Raw genomic sequence first — 27216 nt, 5'->3', positions numbered from 1 at the left:
AGCCCTGCTATATTTCTAAATGTGCAGGTTGAGTAGCTGCCGATGGTGATGAAGTGACGAGCGGGATTCTTTATCTTATTATGTATTAATGAACTCTAGGGTTACATGTCTTCATACATGTAATCAGAATCATATTCCGCTGCGTACTCAGAAGTTTATGTTTATTTGGCTAAGTCAGAGATATCTGAACTTACTAGTTATTTGAGTCTATACGACTAAACTTCTGTTATATTATAAATATCCCTTTTGTTAAATGATGAAATGCGATCCTTCCTTGTTTGATTATCCCCTTTCTACCCCGCTTCTAATCTCCCTCCATTAGTCACGATTTCCCCGGCTTAATTATCCTTAATTAGGGCCGGTCGTGACATAAATAATGCTTCATCCCTTCACAATCCTTCACACCTCAAACAACTCTCTCTCGATCTCTCGCAATTCTTCACTCCACAAACACCTCTCTCTCTCTCTCTCCTCTCTCACTCTCACTCTCACTCGACTCTCTCTCTCTCTCTCTCTCTCTCTCCCTGCTATATATGTGATGGCGATGCTGTGGTAATTTGTGTGCGTACGATTTGGTGATCGCCGAGGGTGAGCAGCTAGCTATAAGCAAAAGAGAAGATTTCACCGGCATTCTTAGCGAAAACAAAGCCTAAATCCGGGTAATTTATTAATTAATCAAAAAAAATACATGGCTTCCATGAACAACTGGCTAGGCTTCTCTCTCTCTCCTCAAGATCATCAACACCCACAAATAGGCAACTTCACCTCTGATGAAATCTCAACCGCACAAATCTCTGGGGAATCTTGCTTCCATCTCCCCTCAGATTCTCCCATCCCCTCTCTGAATCTCCCTGCCCCACCTTTTGGCATCATGGAAGCTTTCAACAGAAATAACAATCACTCTCAAGGTAATTATATTAATATTCTTATTATTGGAAGTATTTTCAAATTATTATATTATGATAAGGTTTTCTTGAATTTAATTAACTCTTTGTTTCTTTCCTTGTCTTCTCTTATTTGGGTTTGAATTACTTTGAAATGCTACTGCAGTTTACTTGGGTAAGTCTTTGCCTTTTGTACTAATTCTCTAATAATTTTGCAGTAAAAAGGAAAAGATATAGATATATTGATTCATGTTATTTTAATTATTGCAGGGGTTATGATAAGGAAGATAACGGCTGCTCGAGCTTATGATTTAGCAGCAATGAAGTATTGGGGGAACTACCACAACAACAAATTTTCCGGTGAGTACGTAATTTTATTACTCCATATAGGTATACTATATTTAATTAATTCGGTATTTATATTAGAATTTTCACAATTTTTTTGTGTTTTTTCGTTGTCATGATTTAGATGAGTAACTATGAGAAAGAGATTGAGGAAATGAAGCATATGACAAGGCAGGAATATGTAGCATCTTTGAGAAGGTGCAGAAGCCTACGACATCGCCGCGATCAAATTCCGAGGCCTAAACGCCGTCATCAACTTCGAAATAAACCGTTACGACGTGAAGAGCATACTCGAGAGCGCAACCCTAGTCTAGTTGATAGATGGAAATTTCCAGTGCCTTCTTTTTCTATTTTGGGTTAGGCTGAGAAATTATTTAATAACTTTAAAAAAAAAAGGAAAAAGGTTTTGTTGGGAGAGTTCGATGGACTTTGTGGTATTTAGAGAAAATAATAAACAAATTAAGTAAACTGCATACTAATTACTAGTATTGAGAAGCTTTATTAATTGCTCAAATAGTTAAAGTACATCATTTTGCTTTTACATGTTTGCATGTGACCAATAAATTTAATTATTGTTCAAAGTATATTAAATAAATTAAATTATTTTTTAATAAAAAATATACTTAACTATTTATTTGCCAACTAAAAGTTAATTGACAAATTAAATTGATGGTGCAAATATATGAAGGATCAGATACTACACAAGTATTTATATAGTTTTTAGTCAAGATGAAGTTTGATTAAAATCAATGTGGGATAAGAGATATGACTTGTAAGAAAATAAGAATAAAGGAGAATAGAGAGAAGAGGACGAGACTGAATTAACTCCTCAAAATTTCGATGCTACAAATATTCGTAAACATATATTATATTATATCAGTTCATATTCAATGTTTAGCAAATTCTAAGAATACATACCACATAAATTCGACCTCACACAATTTTTATAAAATACTCACATATATCACAAATGAATTCCGCATTATTAAATTATTGATCGATATATTATTATTTCAAGCTGCCTATTCATAAATAACCATTTAATACTTATTTTTAACACGTCCGGTAAAAAATTAAGATTCTGACATTCACAAATTATTTCTTCTATAAGGGTCCAAATTTGTACATAAATAAACGTCACAGTTTCATTATTTTCGACTATCCTTAATAATATTACATAAAAAATAGACTACAATGGCCAGACAACAAAATTCATTTCCATAGACATCGTTCCCATATATAAAAATAAAAAAGTGCCTAATTAAATTCATTGGGCCCCAATCGTGTAAAATGAGTGAAAAGGACTATCAAAGCCTGACTAATTCACGTGAATTATTGCTCCGATCCTATTTTCCTCAAGAGCATGAACGACATTATTTGAATTCCTACGTGGGGCCCCATCGTCTAGAATGAAAAACAAAGACTACTCTTTCACGAGAACTACCACTATTTTTTTTTTCAAAAGCGCAAGTGATGAAAAGTCTCTAAATGGGACCCCATTTTATATATGAGTTGTTCTGCTGTGAAACCGGTTTCACGGTGACTTTCTAATGATACTATTTGTAGGGTATCTTTGCCTAGCCAGGGTTATACCGCTTGATTCCCGAACCTTCTGTCTTCCCCACTTCGTGCTCAAGCACTTGATCTTCTTCTTTGGTCTTCTTTTCCACAGATCTTCTACTTCTTCTGTCTCTTCTTCAGATCTGCACAAAGGAAAGATAAAGCAAGTAAAAGAGATACAAGAAAAAGAAATGGGAAAAGAAAAGAAAGAAAGAGTTCGGAGAATGGGAAAAGGTGTCCTCGGGACACTTTGGGGCTCAGATTTTTCCCTTGTACTCAGCAACCCTTCCGGCAGCTGAATGATCAAGACCACGGAATGGACAAAGGAGCAGCTTCTTAGATCTCAGCAGAGCCACCAACAGCAGGAGCCAAGTACAGAACTCCGGCGGCTCAGATCTACTTAGGTAACTACCAAACAGGGCTCCGGTGAACAGGAAGGCCCGGTGATACCACCACCCACACAGGGAATCCCGTACTATCAAAGAAGTAACCACAGATTTGAAAGGAATAGCAGAGCCTCTCACACTTTGATACTACGGTTATCCCTATATGGGAGAGCATCAGGGAATTTAAGGAGAGCAGCAGCAACGGGAGGGAGGAACGCCATTGAAGGCGATGGACACTACGCCAGATTCGCTCATAGATAACGGATTTTATCCGTTATCTATGTGCGAAAACATCCGTAATATATAATGGTGTAATGTATGTGGATTTCATACATAACGGAGATTTAAGCGTTATCTATTCTATTATACATAACGGATTATATCCGTTATCTATAGTATTATATCCGTTATCTATTCTATTATACATAACGATTGTTTATATATAAGTAACGTATTATATCCGTTATCTATAGTATTATACATAACGTTTCAAACCGTCATGAAAGTTTAATATTCACTGTTATGTACACACCACATAACGGTTTTTTGATATTAATAACGTTTGGTAATCCGTTATGTATAACGTTTTTGACCGTAATTAGATTTCTATTTCTCCGTTATCTATTAATTTATACATAACAGTATAAATGATAAAACCAACAATAATAATATTATATATCATCCAAAATATTTAATTTTATATTATTATCATAAAAAGAATTCATACAAGATTTGAATATAGTCAAAATTCAACAACTGCTCTATCTATACTATTATGCCTTACAAAAATACTAAACATATTAAATATGCAACTAGCTAGCCATATGGTACAACTTTTCTTGTGAATTCACAAGCCTCTTCAGCTCAACGTACGACACATTTAATCCACCACAAACCTGCCACAAAATCATACAAAGAGCCAACCAACAATCACAATATAGAGCATCATGATAAACACTTAAAAAGCATATCAAAGTGATTGGTAAAATGGACAAAACCTATCAAGTTACTAAGCACTAAAAACTTCTCCATTTCACATTTTTTAGGAAAATATTACTAAGCACTAAAAGTACCCAAAATTGATGCAAGAACAAGCATATGATTTTTGGTCCAAGGTAAAACAAAATACCAACATAATAGTGACCTTACATACCTCAAGATGCACTCGGAAATAATGCAAGTCTCCTCCAATTATCCTAAATGGCTCCCCATCTCTCCAAAACATGTCTATGCCATCTCAAACTTATGTGTGTATCCCTATCACAATATTGCATCATTATGTTAAATGCAAGCAGTGCTCGAAACGTCTTAAATCACAACAAAAACCAAATGCATCAACCAAACTAAAAGCCCATTTTCGTCATCATTACAGCTCATTTTCTACTTCATTATCCACAAACTAGAGATACAAACAAAAAAGGCAGTGAACACAAAACCATGTACAAATTTCTACAAATTAGACGGCAAGCTGAGTAATCCTCATAATCACAATTCCCCTCACATCAAGGAAGACACTAAACAAGCTAGTCACACAACCATCCAATTCAACCAATGGGCAATAAATCACTCACTCATCCATATCTTCCAAACAATTAACAAAATGAGAAAATTTTCGATTGAGAACTACCATAAAGCAATCAAGCAGCAACCGCATCGCATTAAAAAAAAAGATGAGACTCAAAATATGCTCAAACTCAATCAATATCAATGGAGCACTTTTAACTTTCCAAGCTTCATTGATTTCCACCTGACCAAAACAAATACAGTAGCGATTTAAGTCTTTGTAACAGAAAACTGCTAATTCCCGTACTGCACTACGTTTCAAAAAACTTCTGCTACCCATTGTTTATGACCCTGCACATACCAATGCACATCATATCATTTCACATACAAGTTTTTTCAATATGCTATGTAATCAGGGTATAAGGATTATATATGCAGTTGATGCTTCAAACAATTAGTAATTAAGCATGTTTTTTATTGAGTGTCATACCCAATGCAGCAATCTTAATCAATTTTGGTGGTTTAACACTTTCTTCCTTCAAGTGTAAATTGTCAAGACCAATCTTCAACACTCAATCAATATGGATATCAAATATACATAGCGCATTTTTTTCACTCAAAAATAGATTTCTCATGAGATAGAAGGAGAGAGCGTCATGCATCGAACATCTTACGTATATTGAGATGGGTGGCTATATAGCTAGAGTGGGAGTTACTTCATTAAATCTAGCTCCATATTTCCATGCAAAAAAACTGGGAATCTTGGATTAGGATATGCTATTTACAAAGACAATATTTTTGATTGAATGAAGCATCAATTTCAAAGTAATAGTTCCATATGTGCAAGCATGAACCATAGGCAGCCTTAGCTTTCAATACTCAACAAGCAAGCTAGCTCTTACGTCACAATAACCATTTTTATATATATACACATATATATACAATCTCTCGCTCTCTCTCCCATAAACAAATTTCAAGAGGGTAAGACAAAATATAATACTCCCTCCGTCCACGAAATGAGTACCCATATTTCCTTTTTCGTCCGTCCACGAAATGAGTATCCATTTCCCTTTTTGGCAAGTGTACCCCACAAAACTTTTTAATTAATACACTAAAAAAGGTGGGACCCTTATTCTATTCACACTACACTCAATACATTTCTTAAAACCCGTGCCGTCCACAAATGGATACTCATTTCGTGGACGGAGGGAGTACAAATTAAAGAGTTTTAAGAGCAGTGGTCCAACTGTGGTGGAGTACGTGCATAAATGTAGGAGAACTAAGCGGATAGAGTTGCAGATTGATAAAGGAAACTCAGAATATTCCAACAGCTAAACTTTTCCCTTTTCTCACTTTTGTGTTTAAACTAGCTTCACTAATTAATTTCTTTCTTGATTTATATAGATGTAGGAAGCTGTCACCAAGCTGATTACTCAGAGGGACTGCACTACTTCATCCTCAAAGAATTTACAAGTTCAAATCTGGAATATATGAAAAAATCTGCCAGTTTTAGCCAAATACATCTGAGGTTGAGCAGTATTTTATTAAGATGAATATGTTTAGAAATGAAGAGTCTAAGGAATCTGGGCTTAATGACTATTCCAAGGACAGAGATAGTCGTTTCTGAAATTGTGACAAATCACTTAGCACCTCAGTTCCACAAACATAGTAAATAATAAAAAAAACACAAATACACATATAAATATATGCATATAGATAAAGAGATAGCAGATGAGAAATGAAGAATGAACCTTTCAACTGGAACTTGAATTTCAAGTTGCTCACCACCACTAGCAGCCTGAACAGTGCTGAATCCTCGAGCAACAAGTGAGGGTGAACCTCCAGCATCAGCCTAACAATACACGATCAGTTTCAAATTTAGGTCTTAGAGCACAGGAATACAAGACATGATTTCATTGTGAGCATCCACCATGCCTAATATTCAATTAAGCAAAGCTTACCACCTAAGAAAACTGTCATAACAATTCGGACCCGGAGCAATCAAGAATTCAGAATCCCCCCGCGAATTCAATAACTACAGTGCAAGAAGCAATTGAATTAAGTCGGACTACAAGAATCAATCAACTGCAACACCCCGTTCTCCGAAGAAGAGAACTAGAACTTACTAAGTATGCATAACTTACAAAATTGCTCGAGAATTTAAAATTCGAACCCAGAGTAGAGAAGTGCAGAGTTCAGGACTTACTGGAGTTGGAGAGAACTGCCGTTACCGGAGCAATTTAGAACCCTAGAAAGATAAAGTTGTGCCCAATTTGTGCATATTATCTGAGAGAGAGAGGGTCGCTGCCATTAAAATCGGAGTATTTCAGTGCGAGGGAGGTGACTACCGGTGGAAGCGGTGGCGGTGGCGACAAACGACCTAGGGTTCTGAATTTGGGGAAAAAAGTGAGGAGCTCGAGATAGGTCGTGAGGGGAAAGTTGGCTTTCCTGAGAAGCTTCGATGACAGGCCACCTGCGACAACCTAGGGTTCGAAGCTGGGACTTGGTTCGATCCGGGTCGCCGAAGCGTGCGCCGTGCTGGAGTTGGTGAAGGAGGCGTCGATCCGGGTCGCCGAAGTGTGCGCCGCGCTGGAGCATCGGCATGGTTCGAAGTCAGGACTTGGTGGAGAATCGGGGCGAACAGAGTTGGTATATGGCAGAGGGGTCGATTTGGGGAAGAAGAAGGCGGATGGGGGGAGGAGAGGCGAAGAAGAAGGCGGATGGAGAAGAAGAATTGCAGAGGCCCTGTTTTTCTTTAAGTTTTTGGGGAAAGTGGAGGTGTCGAAGCCAATTTGGGGAAGAAGAAGCCAATTTTTTGATTTTTTTTAATTTTTCTTTTAATTTTTAAAATTCTATTTTTTTAAAAAAAATTATCTAATTTTAAAATCTTATATTTTATTTTAATTATTCCAATGTCTGAATTGTATTTTTAATGAAATTTGGAATTTAAAAATTTGGAATTTAAAAATAAAAGTGTAAATATGTGAATTTTGTGAAATTTAAAAACAAAAGTGTAAATATGTGAATTTTGAATTATATTTTTAATTTTTCAAAGTCTATATTTACAAATAGATTCAGATTTTAAAATAATCAAAATTTTTTTAAATATAATATAATATAATATAAATTTAAAATATATATATATATATATATATATATATATATTTATGCATAACAGTTTTCACAACGATGATACATAACGGTTTAATAAACCGTTATAAATGACAGTCATATATAACGTTTTTGGTAACGTCGGAATAACCGTTATAAAAAGATGCTCATAGATAACGGTCGGCTTAACGGTTTTGTAATACCGTTATGTATATATCTAATAGATAACGCACAAATATAACGGAATAACTCAAACCGTTATCTAAGCGTATGGACAACACTACATAGATAACGGTTTTTTGTCAAAACCGTTATCTATTCTAAAAATGCGCTCATACATAACGGTTTTTTTAAAAAACCGTTATGTATGAGGTGTTATGTATGTGCATTTTTGTAGTAGTGGGAAAAACTAAGGTAAAAGGGTGGTGGGAAGGTGGAGGAGGCGAGGAGTCGGGGAGAGAGAGAATTAGGGTAAGGGAAGCGACGCTGAGTGAAGTGAGAGAGAGTGGGGTTGGGGTTGGGTATATCAGAGGGAGAGTGGGCTAGGGTTTGGGAATTGGGCTCGGTTTTGGGCCCAAGAGATGGCCCAGACAAAAGAAAAGAAAGAGGAGGAAAGAATGAGAAATGGGCCAACCTCACATATCCACCTTTGGCACATTGATCATTCTGTCACTAGGGAAGGGCCATCAATTGAGTTTGAGTTATCATCACAGCCCCTATTTTTACTATCATCCTATCACAAAGACAAGACAATAGAGGGTGAGAAAAATATTAAGCACATTTAACTCAGTCTCAAACCACAGAGACCAACCCAAAGGCAATAACCATTTCTCAAACCCAAAGGGTTATCATTGAAGACTCAACAGACCACACATAAAACACAACAGAACACACACTGTTCGCAATTATTTTCACCACGCCGCAAGTATACGGTGTAGTTGCAATATAAGGGAAGCAAGGTCGTATCCCACAAGGATTGGTGAATTCAAACTTCTAAATACCATTAATAAGTTGTTTTCAATCTATTTAGACAACCAAAGATGAAGAGATATTGAAGGTTAAATCAAAGTTAAATTAAAGCAAGCAAACTAAATAACAAAAATATAAACTTAGTTAATAAATTGGGGAATGACTCAAAGGAAAGTTATCCTAGGGACTAGATTTCGATGGATCGTAATGAACTTCAATTTAAATCAATATAAATCTTGTTATGACTTACTTATCTAGGGCGATCTCCCCACTAGTTTTAGCCCCCTCCCGGACGACTAAAACAGTAGATTACGGGTCATAATTGCCGTCCCCGGTCAATTTCTAACCTATAACTCCCAATAGCACAAAAGATCAATAAGCCCTCACCCACCTCTCAACCTCCCGGTTTATTGAGATGATATGTATCAAACTCCTAATCTATTGTAATTATCCTCTCCCGATTCAAATCACAAATTAGAAATGCACAAAAGGTGGCCAACCAATCATACAAGAGATAAATCTAGGACTTGAAAAGATAACAATAAGCACAATCAAGATATATATTGAACAAAGAAATCAATCCATTACAAATCCATCTAATCTAATCCCTAAGATAAGAGATTTTAGCCAAGCATATTCATAATAAAAGCAAATCTCAAGTCATAAGAAAACATAAATAAAGATATAGAGAGATAGAGATTCATAGACAAATCCTATAATCTTGATCTTCAATCATGTAGTCTTGATGAGCTCCTTTCCAAGTCTTCCCCTTCTTTATTTGATTTTGGTGTTGTTTTTGTGTGTGGAAGAGAGAAAAAATGGTAGAGAATGGAGGCTAGGGTTTGGAATTGGAGAGTTGGGGAAGATGAAGTGGGTGTGTGTGGTGAATGAATGGGGAAAAAAAAGAGAAAAATGGAGTTTTGAGGCTAAAATCGCGTTTGGGGTCCATTTGGGGGAGCCCCGCCCTTTTCCCGCGGTCCCGCCCCGCGGCCGCGGGTGGTGACCGCGGGTGTCTCCTGAGTCGGGAACAGCTGACCCGCGGTCTTACCCCGCGGCCGCGGGTGGTGACCGCGGGGGTACTGGGCGTTTTGCACAGTCCGCTCGTTTTGCTCCGTTCTCCCTCGTCCGGACTCGGATTTGGTCGCCGTTTGCGCTCACGGATTCCTCTCGAGACGTACTTCGATCTCATGTCTTCAAAATCCTCCAATTAATTCTTGATTTTCCCTGAAATCACTCCAAAACTACACCAAGGAATTAAAACTCAACAAAACTCAAAATTGGGATACAAACACATATTAGCAATCAATTCGTGGGGGAAAATGACAACAATTCATGCGATATTGAGGTACGAAAACCATGTTTGTCAACCCCCCCAAACTTAAAGCGTTGTTTGTCCCCAAACAACAAAGAGAAGAGAAATAAAAGATAACAAACATGTGAGAATGAATTGGTGTCATTTCAAGGGCTTCAATTTTTTCAAAATCAACAATTTCAAAAATCTTTCAAAAGTGTATCACAAGTAGAAATGCATTCCAAGAAATCACAAGTGATGAAGAGTTCAATATTATGGCCTCCAAGCTTGAATCCTCACAAATGTGGATGTTTCAATGATGCACTCAACTCTCAAGTGTTTAGATTGGGCATGTTTGCACTCAAATTGAAACAATGTATGCAATCTACCATAAGCTTGCCATTTGTCCTAACTCTCTATGCTTTAATGTGTTATAAATAGAGATCAAAAAGGGCTTTCATTGGGTTGTAATGAGGGCTCTTTGGTAAGGTGAGTAGTTTTTTTAGGCAAAGTGACTCATCCCACAATCCATCAATCACAATGAACAAATCAACTTCACCATTTCTCTTATCAATCAAAAACCAAAATCCCTACATTTCATCTTTTCATCCTTAGTGATATCTATCATGGCTATGATTCAAAAGGCAAATCACTCCCCTTTATGCTCTTTTATTCACATTCATTTTCATTTTTTTTTTCTTTTTTTTTCTTTTTCTTTTTAAGCTCATAGGGGACTAGTGATTTTCACTCAATCAAAGCTTGATAAGCAATTTCAATCATTTCCCAAACATTTTCATCAAAGTAACCACTAACAATCTAAGTTCTACCCATCATTGGTTAATTCAAAGAAATGCTACAAGGCACAAAGAGGGTAAACTAGGATCATATGAGAATTTGGACACAATTTAAGTCAAGTGGCTAACAAGGATGGCCTTAAATCACTTCAATATTAACAACACATCTACTTTTATTTTCAAGAGAGGACTCATGGCAAGTTCTAGAGATCAACACACATGCTCAAATGATTTACACTCAAGAACAAAATGAGATTGTAAATGTATGACAATCAAAGGCTCAATTCTCACAAGCTCATTTTCGTTTTCAAGTTCTTGGAGGTACAACATTTAGCTCATTTGTCACAAGTTCAAACTCTACATGCAAAATCAACAAGTGAAACACAACAAATTCTTTTCAAAAACAACATTCATATCATAAGCCCAACACACATTTCATCCAACTCATGTTTTTCAACAATCAAGCTCAAACTCAAGAGACATGGAAAAGCTCAAGAAAAGAGACAAAATCTCATTATTCGAAAACTAAATTAACTAAATAAATAAACAACGGATAAACGAGATAAGTAACCCATCTTCACCCTCCCCCCAAACTTATTTCACACAAAGGAGAAATAAGTTTGGATGAAGGAGAAAATGGTTACTTGTCTCGTACTCACAAACGAGGTGGAGGCTTAGGCGGTGGCCATTTCTCATCAAATTTGCATGCTCCATCCACCGCGACCCAAAAATATGGTGGCTTTGCAATTCTTGAGACATCCCGGGCGTCATGGTAATCTCGTTCACCATCTAGAGTACCACCACACTCAAACAATTCCTTATTAGACAAATCAAAGTGAAAATCAAAAGATGAAGATAAATAAAAGTGAAAGAAGCAAGCCTTCATAGAATCGCCTGTGGCGAGGTAAGGATCGACAAAATTTTTGACTTTGCTTTCTTTAAAGCTTGTGAAATCTTCATCTTTTTGAAATTGTAGAGGTTGTGTCGGAAAAGTTGGGCTCTCGACTTCAAGGGGTTTGGAGAATTGATCCTCATCTTCTTCATACTCTTCTTCAACTTCTTGAGGCTCTTCACTTAGCATTGGCATTGGTTCCTCATACAAGGTTCCATTTTGAAGGCTAATGGCCATGCACAAATCATCAATTCGCTTTTGATTTTCCATAGTGGTAGCCAAAGACCTTCTTTGCTCTTCTAGCATAACCTCCGATTTTGCTAGACTTTTTTCTATCCAAGCTTGTGTAGCTATGAAGCATTGAAGGAGATCGTCTTTTGAATTTGATTTCTCCTCTTGATAGTATCGATTTCCCCCTTGGAAGCCTTCTTGAGTGGAATAAGAAATTTCATAATTCCAACTATTGAAATGGTCCTCATACTCCAATGGTGATTGCCACTCCATGGCATTGCACCCCATGTCATTAAAGTCACCATAGGAAGGAGTTGGTTGGAAGGCTTTTTGGATCATTGGTTGCCTACAATTTCTTTTGGCTTCCAAAACACGCAACTTAAGTTGCATCAACGCCAATTGTAGTTGGAGTTGCTCAACCAACTCATTCCTTCCATCATCCATTTTTGGTGCCGCTTTTACGGTTGTGGAGCAATTTTCTCTAACAAAAACAAATAAACATATAAATAAACAAACATAAAAACAATATCTAAATTAGATAAAAACAACTTTTCACAATATCAAAAGTAAAAACTCAACCAATCCCCGGCAACGGCGCCAAAAACTTGTTCGCAATTATTTTCACCACGCCGCAAGTATACGGTGTAGTTGCAATATAAGGGAAGCAAGGTCGTATCCCACAAGGATTGGTGAATTCAAACTTCTAAATACCATTAATAAGTTGTTTTCAATCTATTTAGACAACCAAAGATGAAGAGATATTGAAGGTTAAATCAAAGTTAAATTAAAGCAAGCAAACTAAATAACAAAAATATAAACTTAGTTAATAAATTGGGGAATGACTCAAAGGAAAGTTATCCTAGGGACTAGATTTCGATGGATCGTAATGAACTTCAATTTAAATCAATATAAATCTTGTTATGACTTACTTATCTAGGGCGATCTCCCCACTAGTTTTAGCCCCCTCCCGGACGACTAAAACAGTAGATTACGGGTCATAATTGCCGTCCCCGGTCAATTTCTAACCTATAACTCCCAATAGCACAAAAGATCAATAAGCCCTCACCCACCTCTCAACCTCCCGGTTTATTGAGATGATATGTATCAAACTCCTAATCTATTGTAATTATCCTCTCCCGATTCAAATCACAAATTAGAAATGCACAAAAGGTGGCCAACCAATCATACAAGAGATAAATCTAGGACTTGAAAAGATAACAATAAGCACAATCAAGATATATATTGAACAAAGAAATCAATCCATTACAAATCCATCTAATCTAATCCCTAAGATAAGAGATTTTAGCCAAGCATATTCATAATAAAAGCAAATCTCAAGTCATAAGAAAACATAAATAAAGATATAGAGAGATAGAGATTCATAGACAAATCCTATAATCTTGATCTTCAATCATGTAGTCTTGATGAGCTCCTTTCCAAGTCTTCCCCTTCTTTATTTGATTTTGGTGTTGTTTTTGTGTGTGGAAGAGAGAAAAAATGGTAGAGAATGGAGGCTAGGGTTTGGAATTGGAGAGTTGGGGAAGATGAAGTGGGTGTGTGTGGTGAATGAATGGGGAAAAAAAAAGAGAAAAATGGAGTTTTGAGGCTAAAATCGCGTTTGGGGTCCATTTGGGGGAGCCCCGCCCTTTTCCCGCGGTCACGGCCCGCGTCCGCGGCCTTCAAACGTGGGGGATGCTCAGGGGACCCGCGGTCCCGCCCCGCGGCCACGGGTGGTGACCGCGGGTGTCTCCTGAGTCGGGAACAGCTGACCCGCGGTCTTACCCCGCGGCCGCGGGTGGTGACCGCGGGGTACTGGGCGTTTTGCACAGTCCGCTCGTTTTGCTCCGTTCTCCCTCGTCCGGACTCGGATTTGGTCGCTGTTTGCGCTCACGGATTCCTCTCGAGACGTACTTCGATCTCATGTCTTCAAAATCCTCCAATTAATTCTTGATTTTCCCTGAAATCACTCCAAAACTACACCAAGGAATTAAAACTCAACAAAACTCAAAATTGGGATACAAACACATATTAGCAATCAATTCATGGGGGAAAATAACAACAATTCATGCGATATTGAGGTACGAAAACCATGTTTGTCACACACACAGAGCAAAAACAAAGCAGAGAAGACAGACGACAGAGCATAGCAGAGGAACCACAAACAGAGCAGAGAAACGCACATGCAGAACAGAGCAAACTTAGCAGAGGTCATCATAACAGAGACAGATCCAATACTCAGAGCAGACGCAGAAGAACAGACCAGAGCAGAAGACAAACAAGACACAGAACAGAACAAAAACAAGAACAAGTAAAAGACAACACAAAGACAGAGACAAGCAACCACAAAGGCTGAACTTGTCACACAGACAGGATTCTAACCCGGACCAATGTTCAAAGTCCTTTTGCAAGATTCCAGCTTTGCAACTGGTAGGCACTTAGTGCCCATATCTGCAGGGTTGAATTCAGAGGGAATCTTATCAAGTATTATCTCACATTTTTCAACAATATCTCTGATAAAGTGAAATCTGACATCAATGTGCTTAGTTCGGTCATGAAAAACAGGATTTTTACACAATTGAATAGCAGACTAACTATCAGAGAAGAGCACAGGTTTATCATCAATGTACTTAATTTCAGACAAGACACCATTTAACCAGATTGCTTTCTTCACTGCCTCAGTGGCAGCAATGTATTCAAACTCTGTAGTGGACAATGCAACAATTCCTTGTAGTTGAGACTTCCAGCTAATGCATGAACCACATAAGGTGAACACATAAGAGGTGGTTGATTTTCTTTGATCTTTATTGTTAGCATAATTTGAATCAACATAGCCAACACATTTAATGCCATATTCAGATTTAGCAAAAGTGAGACCACAGTTCATAGTGCTTTTCAGGTATCTCAGAAGCCATTTCAATGCTTCCCAGTGAGGGAGACCAGGGTTTGCCATGAATTTACTTAAGCAAGAAACAACATAAGCAATGTCAGGTCTAGTGCTAATCATGAGGTACATAACAGAACCTATAGCATTGGCATAAGGGATATTTCTCATTTCATCAAACTCAGACTCGGATTGGGGAGACTGACTCTTGCTCAACATAAAGTGGGAAGCTAATGGCACATTGACAGCTTTGCAGTTAAGCATGTTGAATTTCATCAAGACTTGCTTCACATAATCAGATTGATGCAACACCAAAGTGGATTTCTCCCTATTTCTCTCTATGCTCATGCCTAAGATTTTCTTGGCATCTCCTAAATCTTTCATGTCAAACATATCACAAAGGCATTTCTGAACATGCTGTATGGTTTTCAAACAAGGACCAAGAATAAGCATATCATCAACATATAACAGCAAGAACACAGGAGACTCACCACCCAAGTGATACAAGCAATGATCAAAACTACTCCTAACAAAATTCAAGCTTTTCATGCATTGGTCAAACTTCAAGTTCCATTGTCTTGGAGACTGTTTTAAACCATATAAAGACTTTTTGAGAAGACACACATGATCAGGGAAGTTTTTATCAACAAAGCCCTCAGGCTGTTTCATGTAAATGTCATTTTCAGGTTCACCATGCAAGAAGGCAGTAGTGACATCCATTTGTTTTAGTTCCCAGTTAAAATGAGCACATAGAGCAAGCATAATGCGCACAGTGGTGAATTTAACAGCTGGAGCAAATATCTCATTATAATCAATGCCCTCTTTTTGTGTAAAACCTTTTGCAACAAGCCTGGCCTTGTATCTGACATTTTCCACCTCATTTTTGATCTTAAATAACCATTTACATTCAACAATAGAACAGTCAGCAGGTTTAGGAACCAAAATCCATGTATTGTTGTTATGCAAGGAGTTCATTTCAGATTCCATAGCAGTTAACCACTTAGCAGATTCTTCAGAATTGACAGCCTCAGAGTAAGAGCAAGGTTCAGCATGATCCACATTATTAAACACATTAAAAACATACATAGACAGATTGTAGTCATCAAACCTAGCAGGTTGCCTAACATGCCTTCTTTCTCTATCTCTTGCAAGTTGATAATTATTCAAATTGTTATTCACAGGCACATCATTCTGAGCAGGTTCATTCACAACAGGTTCTGGAATCAATGGTTCAGGGGGAGGGATAGGTTCAGGGTTTGCTTGAGGTTCCACCTCAAAAGGAACCAAGGGAGTGAACATAAACTCATATTTAGCAGCATCATAAGCATTCAAGTTCTCCACCTCACTTGGAGGAGCAGAGTGTGAGGAATTCAGTAAACAAGGAAAACTTAACTCATTGAAAGAGACATCTCTGCTAACACAAGTTTTAAACCCAGGTACTAACTTATCCCACAACCTATATCCTTTAACACCTTCAGGATACCCAAGGAAGAAGCATTTCTTAGCCCTAGGCTCAAGTTTATCAAGGTTTTGGTGCACATATGCAGCACAACCAAAGACTCTCAAGTTTTTCAAGCATATAGGTTTATTCCAGAACACAGACTCAGACAATTTACCAAGTAAAGGCACAAATGGAGACCTATTGATCAAGTAGACAGCAGTCATAAGAGCTTCACCCCAGAAATGCTTGGACAGACCAGAGGCAACAAGGAGACTCATAACTCTCTCAAGGAGAGTTCTATTCATTCTCTCAACAACTCCATTTTGCTGTGGAGTATAAGGAACTGACTTATGTCTAGTGATGCCTAACTCAGAACACCAATTATCCATGGAATGATTGCAAAATTCAAGGCCATTATCAGTTCTTATGCATTTAATGCTCTTTCTTGTTTGATTTTGAATCTGAACAGCCCACTTAGACAACTTTTCACATACTTCAGACTTGTTTTTCATAAGAAACACCCAAGTTTTTCTGGAGAAATCATCAATTACAGATAAGAAGTACACATTACCACCATGAGTGGGCACCTTTGCAGGGCTCCAAACATCAGCATGCAAATATTCAAGGATTTCAATGCTAACATTTTTTTTGGGATAAGGAACAGAAATAGGGAATGTAGATTTATGATGCTTTCCTAAAATGCAAGGTTCACAAAAGGTGATGTCAGAAATCTTGTCATTTCCAAAAGAACTAGCTTTTTTCAAAATCTCCATGCCTTTATTGCTTATATGACCTAGTCTAGCATGCCAAAGTGCAGACTTATCATCATGAACCACATTTGCAACATGTAAAGGCACAAACTCAGCATGCACAACATACAAATTACCCTTCCTAAGTGCAGAAAAGTATGGCTCATAATCTTTCTTGAATTGGAAACTCAAGTGATCAACAGATCCAGTTATCATGTTATCAACAATTTGAGACACAGACAACAAACTGAACTTCAAGTTGGGAACAAATCTGACTTCAGTCAAAGTAAGACATTTTCCATTTTCAAATTTTAAGCACACATCACCCTTCCCAATGATCTCACAATTCTGACCATCTGCTAATGCAACATGCCCAGACTTAACAGGTTGAAGATTATGAAACATATATGCTCAAAAGGAGTGACATGAAAAGTACAGAATGATCAATGTGCCAAAGGTGGATATGTGAGGTTGGCTCATTTCTCATTCTTTCCTCCTCTTTCTTTTCTTTTGTCTGGGCCATCTCTTGGGCCCAGAACCGAGCCCAATTCCCAAACCCTAGCCCACTCTCCCTCTGATATACCCAACCCCAACCCCAACCCCAACCCCACTCTCTCTCTCACTTCACTCAGCGCCGCTTCCCTTACCCTAATTCTCTCTCTCTCTCCGAAGCCTCGCCTCCTCCACCTTCCCACCACCCTTTTACCTTGGTTTCTCCATCGCCTTCAATGGCATTCCTCCCTCCCGTTGCTGCTGTTCTCCTTAAATTTCCTGATGCTCTCCCATATGGGGATAACCGTAGTATCAAAGTGTGAGAGGCTCTGCTATTCCTTTCAAATCTGTGGTTACTTCTTTGATAGTACAGGATTCCATGTGTGGGTGGTGGTATCACCGGGCCTTCCTGTTCACCAGAGCCCTGTTTGGTGGTTACCTAAGTAGATCTGAGCCACCGGAGTTCTGTACTTGGCTCCTGCTGTTGGTGGCTCTGCTGAGATCTGAGAAGCTGCTCCTTTGTCCATTCCGTGGTCTTGATCATTCAGCTGCCGGAAGGGTTGCTTAGTACAAGTGTAAAATCTGAGCCCCAAAGTGTCCCGAGGACACCTTTTCCCATTCTCCGAACTCTTTCTTTCTTTTCTTTTCCATTTCTTTTTCTTGTATCTCTTTTACTTGCTTTATCTTTCCTTTGTGCAGATCTGAAGAAGAGACAGAAGAAGTAGAAGATCTGTGAAAAAGAAGACTAAAGAAGAAGATCAAGTGCTTGAGCACGAAGTGGGAAAGACAGGAGGTTCGGGAATCAAGCGGTGTAACCCTGGCTAGGCAAAGATACCCTACAGTGGTATCAGAGCCACGATGACCTAGCCAGGGCACCCTCCGAACACATCTTTCCCACCCCGCCGCCCGTTGGCTGCGCCGATTCGCTCCCGACAAGCAAGGAGAAGGGTAAGTCCAGCTCTTCCTCCTGAAGAGTTTGGCTCTGGTAAATCGGCCGAAACCCTAGCCCCATAGATCTAGGCTTGGTTCAAGGTGCTACTTTTCTTTTCTTTGTTGGTGTCTTGTGTTCCTGTGTTTTGTCTGCTTCCGCTTGTTGGCTATTTATCTCGATAATCCCTTGGCATTTCAAAGCCTAGTGAGATCTCCCTTATATTTGGTCCAGTTCGTCTGGATTCTCCTTTAAAGGAGTCTCCTCGTGCGAGTAACCTGGAAAGCAAGGGAGAAAGGGATTCATCCAGATTGGCTGTTTGTGCCTTACTTCCTTGTTACTTTTATTTTATGTTGAGCTCTCTGAAAGGTCTGTACACCTTGAAAACTCTCTTGGATTGAGAGTTTTTGGACTAAGATAGTCCTCTTGGAACCCCTAGAATGATCAGTGCGAACCTTGCTCCACAGATCAATCTGTGCTGAGATCTAGGCTCTCCACTACTCTTTAACTCTAGGTGGATCCTCTCCAGGTCAGTATTGACCTCCCTCTATTGTGTGCTTCCTCTGTGCCCTTTGCTTGTTGTGTTTCCTTGCTTGTTGCATCTGCATAAACATGAACAACATGCATGTAGCGCCATTTAATGGCAGGGATGATTTCCAGGATTGGAAAATCAAGATTGAGTGCATTCTGATAAAAGAGAAGGTAAAAAGAGCCATAACCACTAAGATTGATGAGGCTGTTACTGATGTCAGAATGCATGAGATGAATGATAGTGCTAGAGCCACAATTTTGTTGAATCTGTGTAGTTCTGTGGTCAGGAAAGTGTCACACCATGCTTGTGCTAAAGATTTGTGGGATGACTTGAACTCTATATATGCTGCACCTACTGAAGTGTCAACTTGGTTTTTGCAAAATCAATTTATGTCTTTTCAAATGGATTCTTCAAAGGATATTGATACCAATATGGATATTTTCAATAAACTGCTGCATGATTTAAAACTTGCTGGAGATGACTCCATTAAAAAATATGCTCCCCAAATTCTTTTAAACTCCATACCTAAGCCTTTTGCTGAGGTAAAATCTGCTTTGAAATATGGTGGTGCAAAAGTTACTTGTGAAATGATCACAAATGGTCTTAAGTCTAAAGAGAGTGAGTTTAAACTGGTCGAGTCAAAACCCTTGCATGGTGAAATCCTGTATGTCAACAAGAACCAACCCCAGAACTTCAATAGGGGTCAGAACTTTGAAAAGCCTAAAGACATGAGGCCTTATAATCAGAAAGTTGAGCATAGAGGTCAAAGCCAGAACCAAAAACCCTGACCAAAAGCCTAGGAAGGTTTGTTGGAATTGTGGAAAACCTGGTCATTTTATAAATAGATGCAAACTTCCTAAGCAGAAAAAGCAACCTGTCCCTGAAGAACCAAATCAAAATGCCAATAATGTGTATGAGGATGACTGTGTTTACATGATGCATGATTATGACTTTCAGTTCATCAGTTACTCAAATGCTATTTCAAAAACCATGAGTTCCAGTGAATGGCTCATTGACTCTGGCTGCACTTTTCATGTCACTCCTTTTGAGCATATGTTTCATAATCTTCAACCTGTTAAGTCTGGGCATGTTGCATTAGCAGATGGTCAGAATTGTGAGATCATTGGGAAGGGTGATGTGTACTTAAAATTTGAAAATAGAAAATGTCTTACTTTGACTGAAGTCAGATTTGTTCCCAACTTGAAGTCCAGTTTGTTGTCTGTGTCTCAAATTGCTGATAACATGATAACTGGATCTGTTGATCACTTGAGTTTCCAATTCAAGAAAGATTCTGAGCCTTACTTTTCTGCACTTAGGAAGAGTAATTTGTATGCTGTGCATGCTGAGTCTGTGCCTTTACATGTTGCAAATGTGGTTCATGATGATAAGTCTGCACTTTGGCATGCTAGACTAGGTCATATAAGCAATAAAGGCATGGAGATTTTGAAAAAAGCTGGTTCTTTTGGAAATGACAAGATTTCTGACATCACCTTTTGTGAACCTTGCATTTTAGGAAAGCATCATAAATATGCATTCCCTATTTCTGTTCCTTATCCCAGAAAACATGTTAGCACTGAAATCCTTGAATATTTGCATGATGATGTTTGGGGCCCTGCAAAGGTGCCCACTCATGGTGGTAATGTGTACTTCTTATCTGTAATTGATGATTTCTCTAGAAAAACTTGGGTGTTTCTTATGAAAAATAAGTCTGAAGTATGTGAAAAGTTGTCTAAGTGGGCTGTTCAGATTCAAAATCAAACAAGAAAGAGCATTAAATGCATACGAACTGATAATGGCCTTGAATTTTGCAATCATTCCATGGATAATTAGTGTTCTGAGTTAGGCATCACTAGACATAAGTCAGTTCCTTATACTCCACAGTAAAATGGAGTTGTTGAGAGAATGAATAGAACTCTCCTTGAGAGTTAGGAGTCTCCTTGTTGCCTCTGGTCTGTCCAAGCATTTCTAGGGTGAAGCTCTTATGACTGCTGTCTACTTGATCAATAGGTCTCCATCTGTGCCTTTACTTGGTAAATTGCCTGAGTCTGTGTTCTGGAATAAACCTATAAGCTTGAAAAACTTGAGAGTCTTTGGTTGTGCTGCATATGTGCACCAAAACCTTGATAAACTTGAGCCTAGGGCTAAGAAATGCATCTTCCTTGGGTATCCTGAAGGTGTTAAAGGATATAGGTTGTGGGATAAGTCAGTACCTGGGTTTAAAACTTGTGTTAGCAGAGATGTCTCTTTCAATGAGTTAAGTTTTCCTTGTTTACTGAATTCCTCACACTCTGCTGCTCCAAGTGAGGTGGAGAACTTGAATGCTTATAATGCTGAGTTTATGTTCACTCCCTTGGTTCCTTTTGAGGTGGAACCTCAAGCAAACCCTGAACCTATCCCTCCCCTTGAACCATTGATTCCAGAACCTGTTGTGAATGAACCTGCTCAGAATGATGTGCATGTGAATAACAATTTGAATAATTATCAACTTTCAAGAGATAGAAAAAGAAGGCATGTTAGGCAACCTGCTAGGTTTGATGACTACAATATGTCTATGTATGCTTTTAATATGTTTAATAATGTGGATCATGCTGAACCTTGCTCTTACTATGAGGCTGTCAATTCTGAAGAATCTGCTAAGTGGTTAACTGCTATGGAATCTGAAATGAACTCCTTGCATAACAACAATACATGGATTTTGGTTCCTAAACCTGCTGACTGTTCTATTGTTGAATGTAAATGGTTATTTAAGATCAAAAATGAGGTGGAAAATGTCAGATACAAGGCCAGGCTTGTTGCAAAAGGTTTTACACAAAAAGAGGGCATTGATTATAATGAGATATTTGCTCCAGTTGTTAAATTCACCACTGTGCGCATTATGCTTGCTCTATGTGCTCATTTTAACTGGGAGCTAAAACAAATGGATGTCACTACTGCCTTCTTGCATGGTGAACTTGAAAATGACATTTACATGAAACAGCCTGAGGGCTTTGTTGATAAAAACTTCCCTGATCATGTGTGTCTTCTCAAAAAATCTTTATATGGTTTAAAACAGTCTCCAAGACAATGGAACTTGAAGTTTGACCAATGCATGAAAAGCTTGAATTTTGTTAGGAGTAGTTTTGATCATTGCTTGTATCACTTGGGTGGTGAGTCTCCTGTGTTCTTGCTGTTATTTGTTGATGATATGCTCATTCTTGGTCCTTGTTTGAAAACCATACAGCATGTTCAGAAATGCCTTTGTGATATGTTTGACATGAAAGATTTAGGAGATGCCAAGAAAATCTTAGGCATGAGCATAGAGAGAAATAGGGAGAAATCCACTTTGGTGTTGCATCAATCTGATTATGTAAAGCAAGTCTTGATGAAATTCAACATGCTTAACTGCAAAGCTGTCAATGTGCCATTAGCTTCCCACTTTATGTTGAGCAAGAGTCAGTCTCCCCAATCTGAGCCTGAGTTTGATAAAATGAGAAATATCCCTTATGCAAATGCTATAGGTTCTGTTATGTACCTCATGATTAGCACTAGACCTGACATTGCTTATGTTGTTTCTTGCTTAAGTAAATTCATGGCAAACCCTGGTCTCCCTCACTAGGAAGCATTGAAATGGCTTCTGAGATACCTGAAAAGCACTATGAACTGTGGTCTCACTTTTGTTAAATCTGAAGATGGCATTAAATGTGTTGGCTATGTTGATTCAAATTATGCTAATAATAAAGATCAAAGAAAATCAACCACCTCTTATGTGTTCACCTTATGTGGTTCATGCATTAGCTGGAAGTCTCAACTACAAGGAATTGTTGCATTGTCCACTACAGAGTCTGAATACATTGCTGCCACTGAGGCAGTGAAGGAAGCAATCTGGTTAAATGGTGTATTGTCTGAAATTAAGTACATTGATGATAAACCTGTGCTCTTCTCTAATAGTCAGTCTACTATTCAATTGTGTAAAAATCCTGTTTTTCATGACCGAACTAAGCACATTGATGTCAGATTTTACTTCATCAGAGATATTGTTGAAAAAGGTGAGATAATACTTGATAAGATTCCCTCTGAATTCAACCCTGCAGATATGGGCACTAAGTGCCTACCAGTTGCAAAGCTGGAATCTTGCAAAAGGACTTTGAACATTGGTCCGGGTTAGAATCCTGTCTGTGTGACAAGTTCAGCCTTTGTGGTTGCTTGTCTCTGTCTTTGTGTTGTCTTTTACTTGTTCTTGTTTTTGTTTCTGTTATGTGTCTTGTTTGTCTTCTGCTCTGGTCTGTTCTTCTGCGTCTGCTCTGAGTATTGGATCTGTCTCTGTTATGATGACCTCTGCTAAGTTTGCTCTGTTCTGCATGTGCGTTTCTCTGCTCTGTTTGTGGTTCCTCTGCTCTGCTCTGTCGTCTGTCTTATCTGCTTTGTTTTTGCTCTGTGTGTGTGTTCTGTTATGTTTTATGTGTGGTCTGTTGAGTCTTCAATGATAACCCTTTGGGTTTGAGAAATGGTTATTGCCTTTGGGTTGGTCTCTGTGGTTTGAAACTGAGTTAAATGTGCTTAATATTTTTCTCACCCTCTATTGTCTTGTCTTGGTGATAGGATGATAGTAAAAATAGGGGTTGTGATGATAACTCAAACTCAATTGATGGCCCTTCCCTAGTGACAGAATGATCAATGTGCCAAAGGTGGATATGTGAGGTTGGCCCATTTCTCATTCTTTCCTTCTCTTTCTTTTCTTTTGTCTGGGCCATCTCTTGGGTCCAGAACCGAGCCCAATTCCAAAACCCTAGCCCACTCTCCTTCTGATATACCCAACCCCAACCTCACTCTCTCTCTCACTTCACTAGCGCCGCTTCCCTTACCCTAATTCTCTCTCTCCCCGACTCCTCGCCTCCTCCACCTTCCCACCGCCCTTTTACCTTAGTTTCTCCATCGCCTTCAATGGCGTTCCTCCCTCCCGTTGCTGCTGCTCTCCTTAAATTCCCTGATGCTCTCCCATATGGGGATAACCGTAGTATCAAAGTGTGAGAGGCTCTGCTATTCCTTTCAAATCTGTGGTTACTTCTTTGATAGTACGGGATTCCATGTGTGGGTGGTGGTATCACCGGGCCTTCCTGTTCACCGGAGCCCTGTTTGGTGGTTACCTAAGTAGATCTGAGCCGCCGGAGTTCTGTACTTGGCTCCTGCTGTTGGTGGCTCTGCTGAGATCTGAGAAGCTTCTCCTTTGTCCATTCCGTGGTCTTGATCATTCAGCTTCCGGAAGGGTTGCTGAGTACAAGGGGAAAATCTGAGCCCCAAAGTGTCCCGAGGACACCTTTTCCCATTCTCCGAACTCTTTCTTTCTTTTCTTTTCCCATTTCTTTTTCTTGTATCTCTTTTACTTGCTTTATCTTTCCTTTGTGCAGATCTGAAGAAAAGACAGAAGAAGTAGAAGATCTGTGGAACAGAAGACCAAAGAAGAAGATCAAGTGCTTGAGCACGAAGTGGGGAAGACAGGAGGTTCGGGAATCAAGCGGTGTAACCCTGGCTAGGCAAAGATACCCTACACTATTTCAACATACAAATGATACTTTAAATTTAAAACATCATTTGTATATTGAAGTAGTGTCTTTAAAAAGCCGATTTCACCGGAATTTTTGTGTTTATATATATATATATATATATATATATATATATATCACGAAATAGCTTGCATATGTAAAAAGCAAGATTTGCTTTCCAAATCCCATGTGGAATCCCATATATATATATATATATATATATATATATATATATATATATATATATATATATATATATGGGAGGGATCCATAGAGAATTACATTTTTCTAGAGAATGGAGAATAACGAATAAACCTATAAATTTTACGAACAGATCAGCATAACTATTAACTAATGAACAGATGTATTCAGTAAATATAGTGAAAATCTCGCCCCTCTCAGGATTCGAACCCAGGCCAAATTCATATTCATACGGTACATTGATTTATTCATCGAAATTATAGACTTATTCATTATTTTTTCACGCATTCTCCATTCTCAAAAAACTTTGCTCTCAAATGATTATAAATATTCAAAACTCTGAAATGGTACTATTTATTGAGACTTAAATTCATCTTGTCTTAATTTAGTAATAAAAATTCAGCTATACTTTATTATGCTTCACGACAAATAATGAAGAATCGTAAAACATTTTAAATATTGAAGGAGAAAGATATGGAAAGAGCAAAAGTGTGTCTAGGAAGACTATATATTCAACGTGGGCAAATTATTCAAGAAATGATTTTTAAGAAAATGATTATTAGTTCATAAATAAATTATTTCAGTCACACCGCCAAGTCAACATGTCAACTCACAACAGATGTGGCCACGGTTCTAGTTCGAACCCGCAGTTCCACAGTTCCAAAATTCAGAATCGGAACTGAACCGTGAAAGCTCCGTCAATGTTCTGGTTCTAACCGTGCACCGGTACTTCCGGTTCCGATTCTGTGATGACCAAGGACGAAGTGCGTAGTGATCGCCGGTGCAAAAGAGGCATGAGCAAGGAGCGACTTCAATTAAGACTTCCAAGCGGAAGGGCGCAGGAATGAATTGGAACTCACCCGAACGAGAGGGATTCCGAGAATATGTTGGAATGAGACAAAATATTCAAGGAGAACTTAAAGGATTTGATTAAGCTACTCATATCTACAAGGTGAATCTTCTTTTTTGGTGCCCACATAGAAGAAACTCCAAGGCTAAGCGTGTTTGGCTTGGAGCAATTTCAGGATGGGTGATCCTTTGGGATGTTTCTCAGGGAGCGTGCAAGTGAGGATAAAACACGCTAGAATAGACTCGTGTTGGTCTGTGGTGACAGTCGTCAAGTCTGGAGTTATTTTTATTTTATGTTTTAAAGTATTGGTTTGAAGTTTATGAAATGTAAACAATGTTGAACTATTTATTTAAGTTGTAAATGATTGAGATTTAGTATGAATTAGTTGTGGGAATGAGAGTTGACCATTTTATTTAGATGGTAAAGGGTTAAAGTTTACTATAAATTCAATGCGAGAATAAGAATTTGAGATAGATAAAAGTAAAAAATATAAAATAAGCACATGAACTTATGGTTTTTCAATGCACGTCGAATTTTAATAAACTTCAACCATTCACAACCTAAATAAAACGGTTAATCTTCATTTCTCATTCTCACATCTAATTCTTACTAAATTTCAACCATTTATAACCTAAATAAATGGTTCAACATTATTTCTATTTCATACACTTCAAAGTATAGTATAAATTTTTTAAAAAAAATGAATGGTTCCACGGTTCAGAAACGTGAACTGTCGGTTCGAGAAAATTGGAACCGGAACCGAACTATGGAGCCACGGTCACGATTCCGATTCGAAATTGTTGACCACAGTTCCGATTCTGAAATCGTTGACCACGTGATACAATCTTACCTGGTGAAACATCATCGTTAGAAGACCAACCTGCCGCAAGTGATGAGCCCAACGAAGAGCCCAGTTTAGCTCGTAGCAGGCTTCGTCGCGAGATCCGCAAGCCCAGTCGCTATCTTGATTAATTATTTCTTTAGTTATTGTTTGTTTCTATTTTCGTGGGCCGTTAGTGCCACAATTAGTTTAGGATTAGAATAGGGTTTATTACTTGCTTCTCAAGTATTAGTTGTTGCCCTAGCTTCTATTTAAGAAGAAGGGATCGTAATTATTTTTCTCATGCTATGAAATTATTTATTTGAGCTCTTTCTTGCGTGATCGTAAGGATTGCCGGAGTTTCGCGTTCTCCCTAACGTGAACATTAATACGTAGCGTATTACCACGGTTCGGTTCCCGATTTTGAATTTTTTGGGCATCTTTAAACTGACTTAACCCAGACACTAGTACTACCTTTTCTCACGTCAATTAATAACTAATATCTTCATAAAGAATCCGTTTTAGAAGTAATTAAGTCTAATTAAATGCTTAATCAGGTTGTTCCTTAATCGAGCGTAAATAAATATGAAAGGAATTAACAATGTTGACCCAGTAATTAATAAGCTCAATTATAAGGCAGCTTAGTAATTAATTAAATAAAAGTGGGCATGAATTAAATAATGGCAGCCCACTTGTATATAATAAACATCTGAAGCCCAAGTGAAATAATTAAATCTGAACCCAAAGAAGATGGCCTAAGTACTAAATGAGTACTTGGGCTTAGATAAATAAATAATAATCCCTCCGCCTCATGAAATAATAATATTCACTTTAGAT

At 38.2% G+C, this 27216-nt stretch overlaps 1 protein-coding gene and 1 long non-coding RNA gene across 6 annotated transcripts in view; one reads left to right on the top strand and one right to left on the bottom strand.

The window, feature by feature from the left end:
- The first annotated feature begins 656 nt into the window (after positions 1 to 656).
- Positions 657 to 27216, top strand: part of LOC131017364 (AP2-like ethylene-responsive transcription factor AIL5) — a 42992-nt gene continuing 16432 nt past the window's right edge. The window contains exons 1-3 of one of the 3 annotated variants that reach the window (XM_057946095.1): positions 657 to 908; positions 1155 to 1244; positions 1354 to 1646. In XM_057946095.1, the coding sequence (XP_057802078.1) occupies positions 689 to 908; positions 1155 to 1244; positions 1354 to 1361 (318 nt within the window). In that variant the 5' untranslated portion in view covers positions 657 to 688 and the 3' untranslated portion in view covers positions 1362 to 1646. Of the gene's footprint in view, positions 909 to 955; positions 1245 to 1353; positions 1647 to 27216 lie in introns of those variants that run through there. The other 2 variants (XR_009099565.1, XR_009099566.1) reach the window with 2 other exon arrangements.
- LOC131017366 (uncharacterized) lies at positions 3864 to 6860 on the bottom strand. 3 transcript variants are annotated; one of them, XR_009099569.1, is made up of 4 exons: positions 6430 to 6859; positions 4923 to 5029; positions 4329 to 4432; positions 3864 to 4071 (listed from the first exon to the last, which is right to left on the bottom strand). It is a non-coding gene; the product is annotated as an uncharacterized LOC131017366 (long non-coding RNA). The 3 variants fall into 3 exon arrangements; XR_009099567.1 differs by having other exon boundaries at positions 4329 to 5029; positions 6430 to 6860; XR_009099568.1 differs by lacking the exon at positions 4923 to 5029 and having other exon boundaries at positions 6430 to 6858.

This window comes from Salvia miltiorrhiza, chromosome 3, assembly GCF_028751815.1.
Source record: "Salvia miltiorrhiza cultivar Shanhuang (shh) chromosome 3, IMPLAD_Smil_shh, whole genome shotgun sequence".
Taxonomy (NCBI): Eukaryota; Viridiplantae; Streptophyta; class Magnoliopsida; order Lamiales; family Lamiaceae; genus Salvia; species Salvia miltiorrhiza.
Note: the sequence above shows the minus strand (reverse complement) of the source record. Positions and strands in the feature narration are given on the sequence as shown.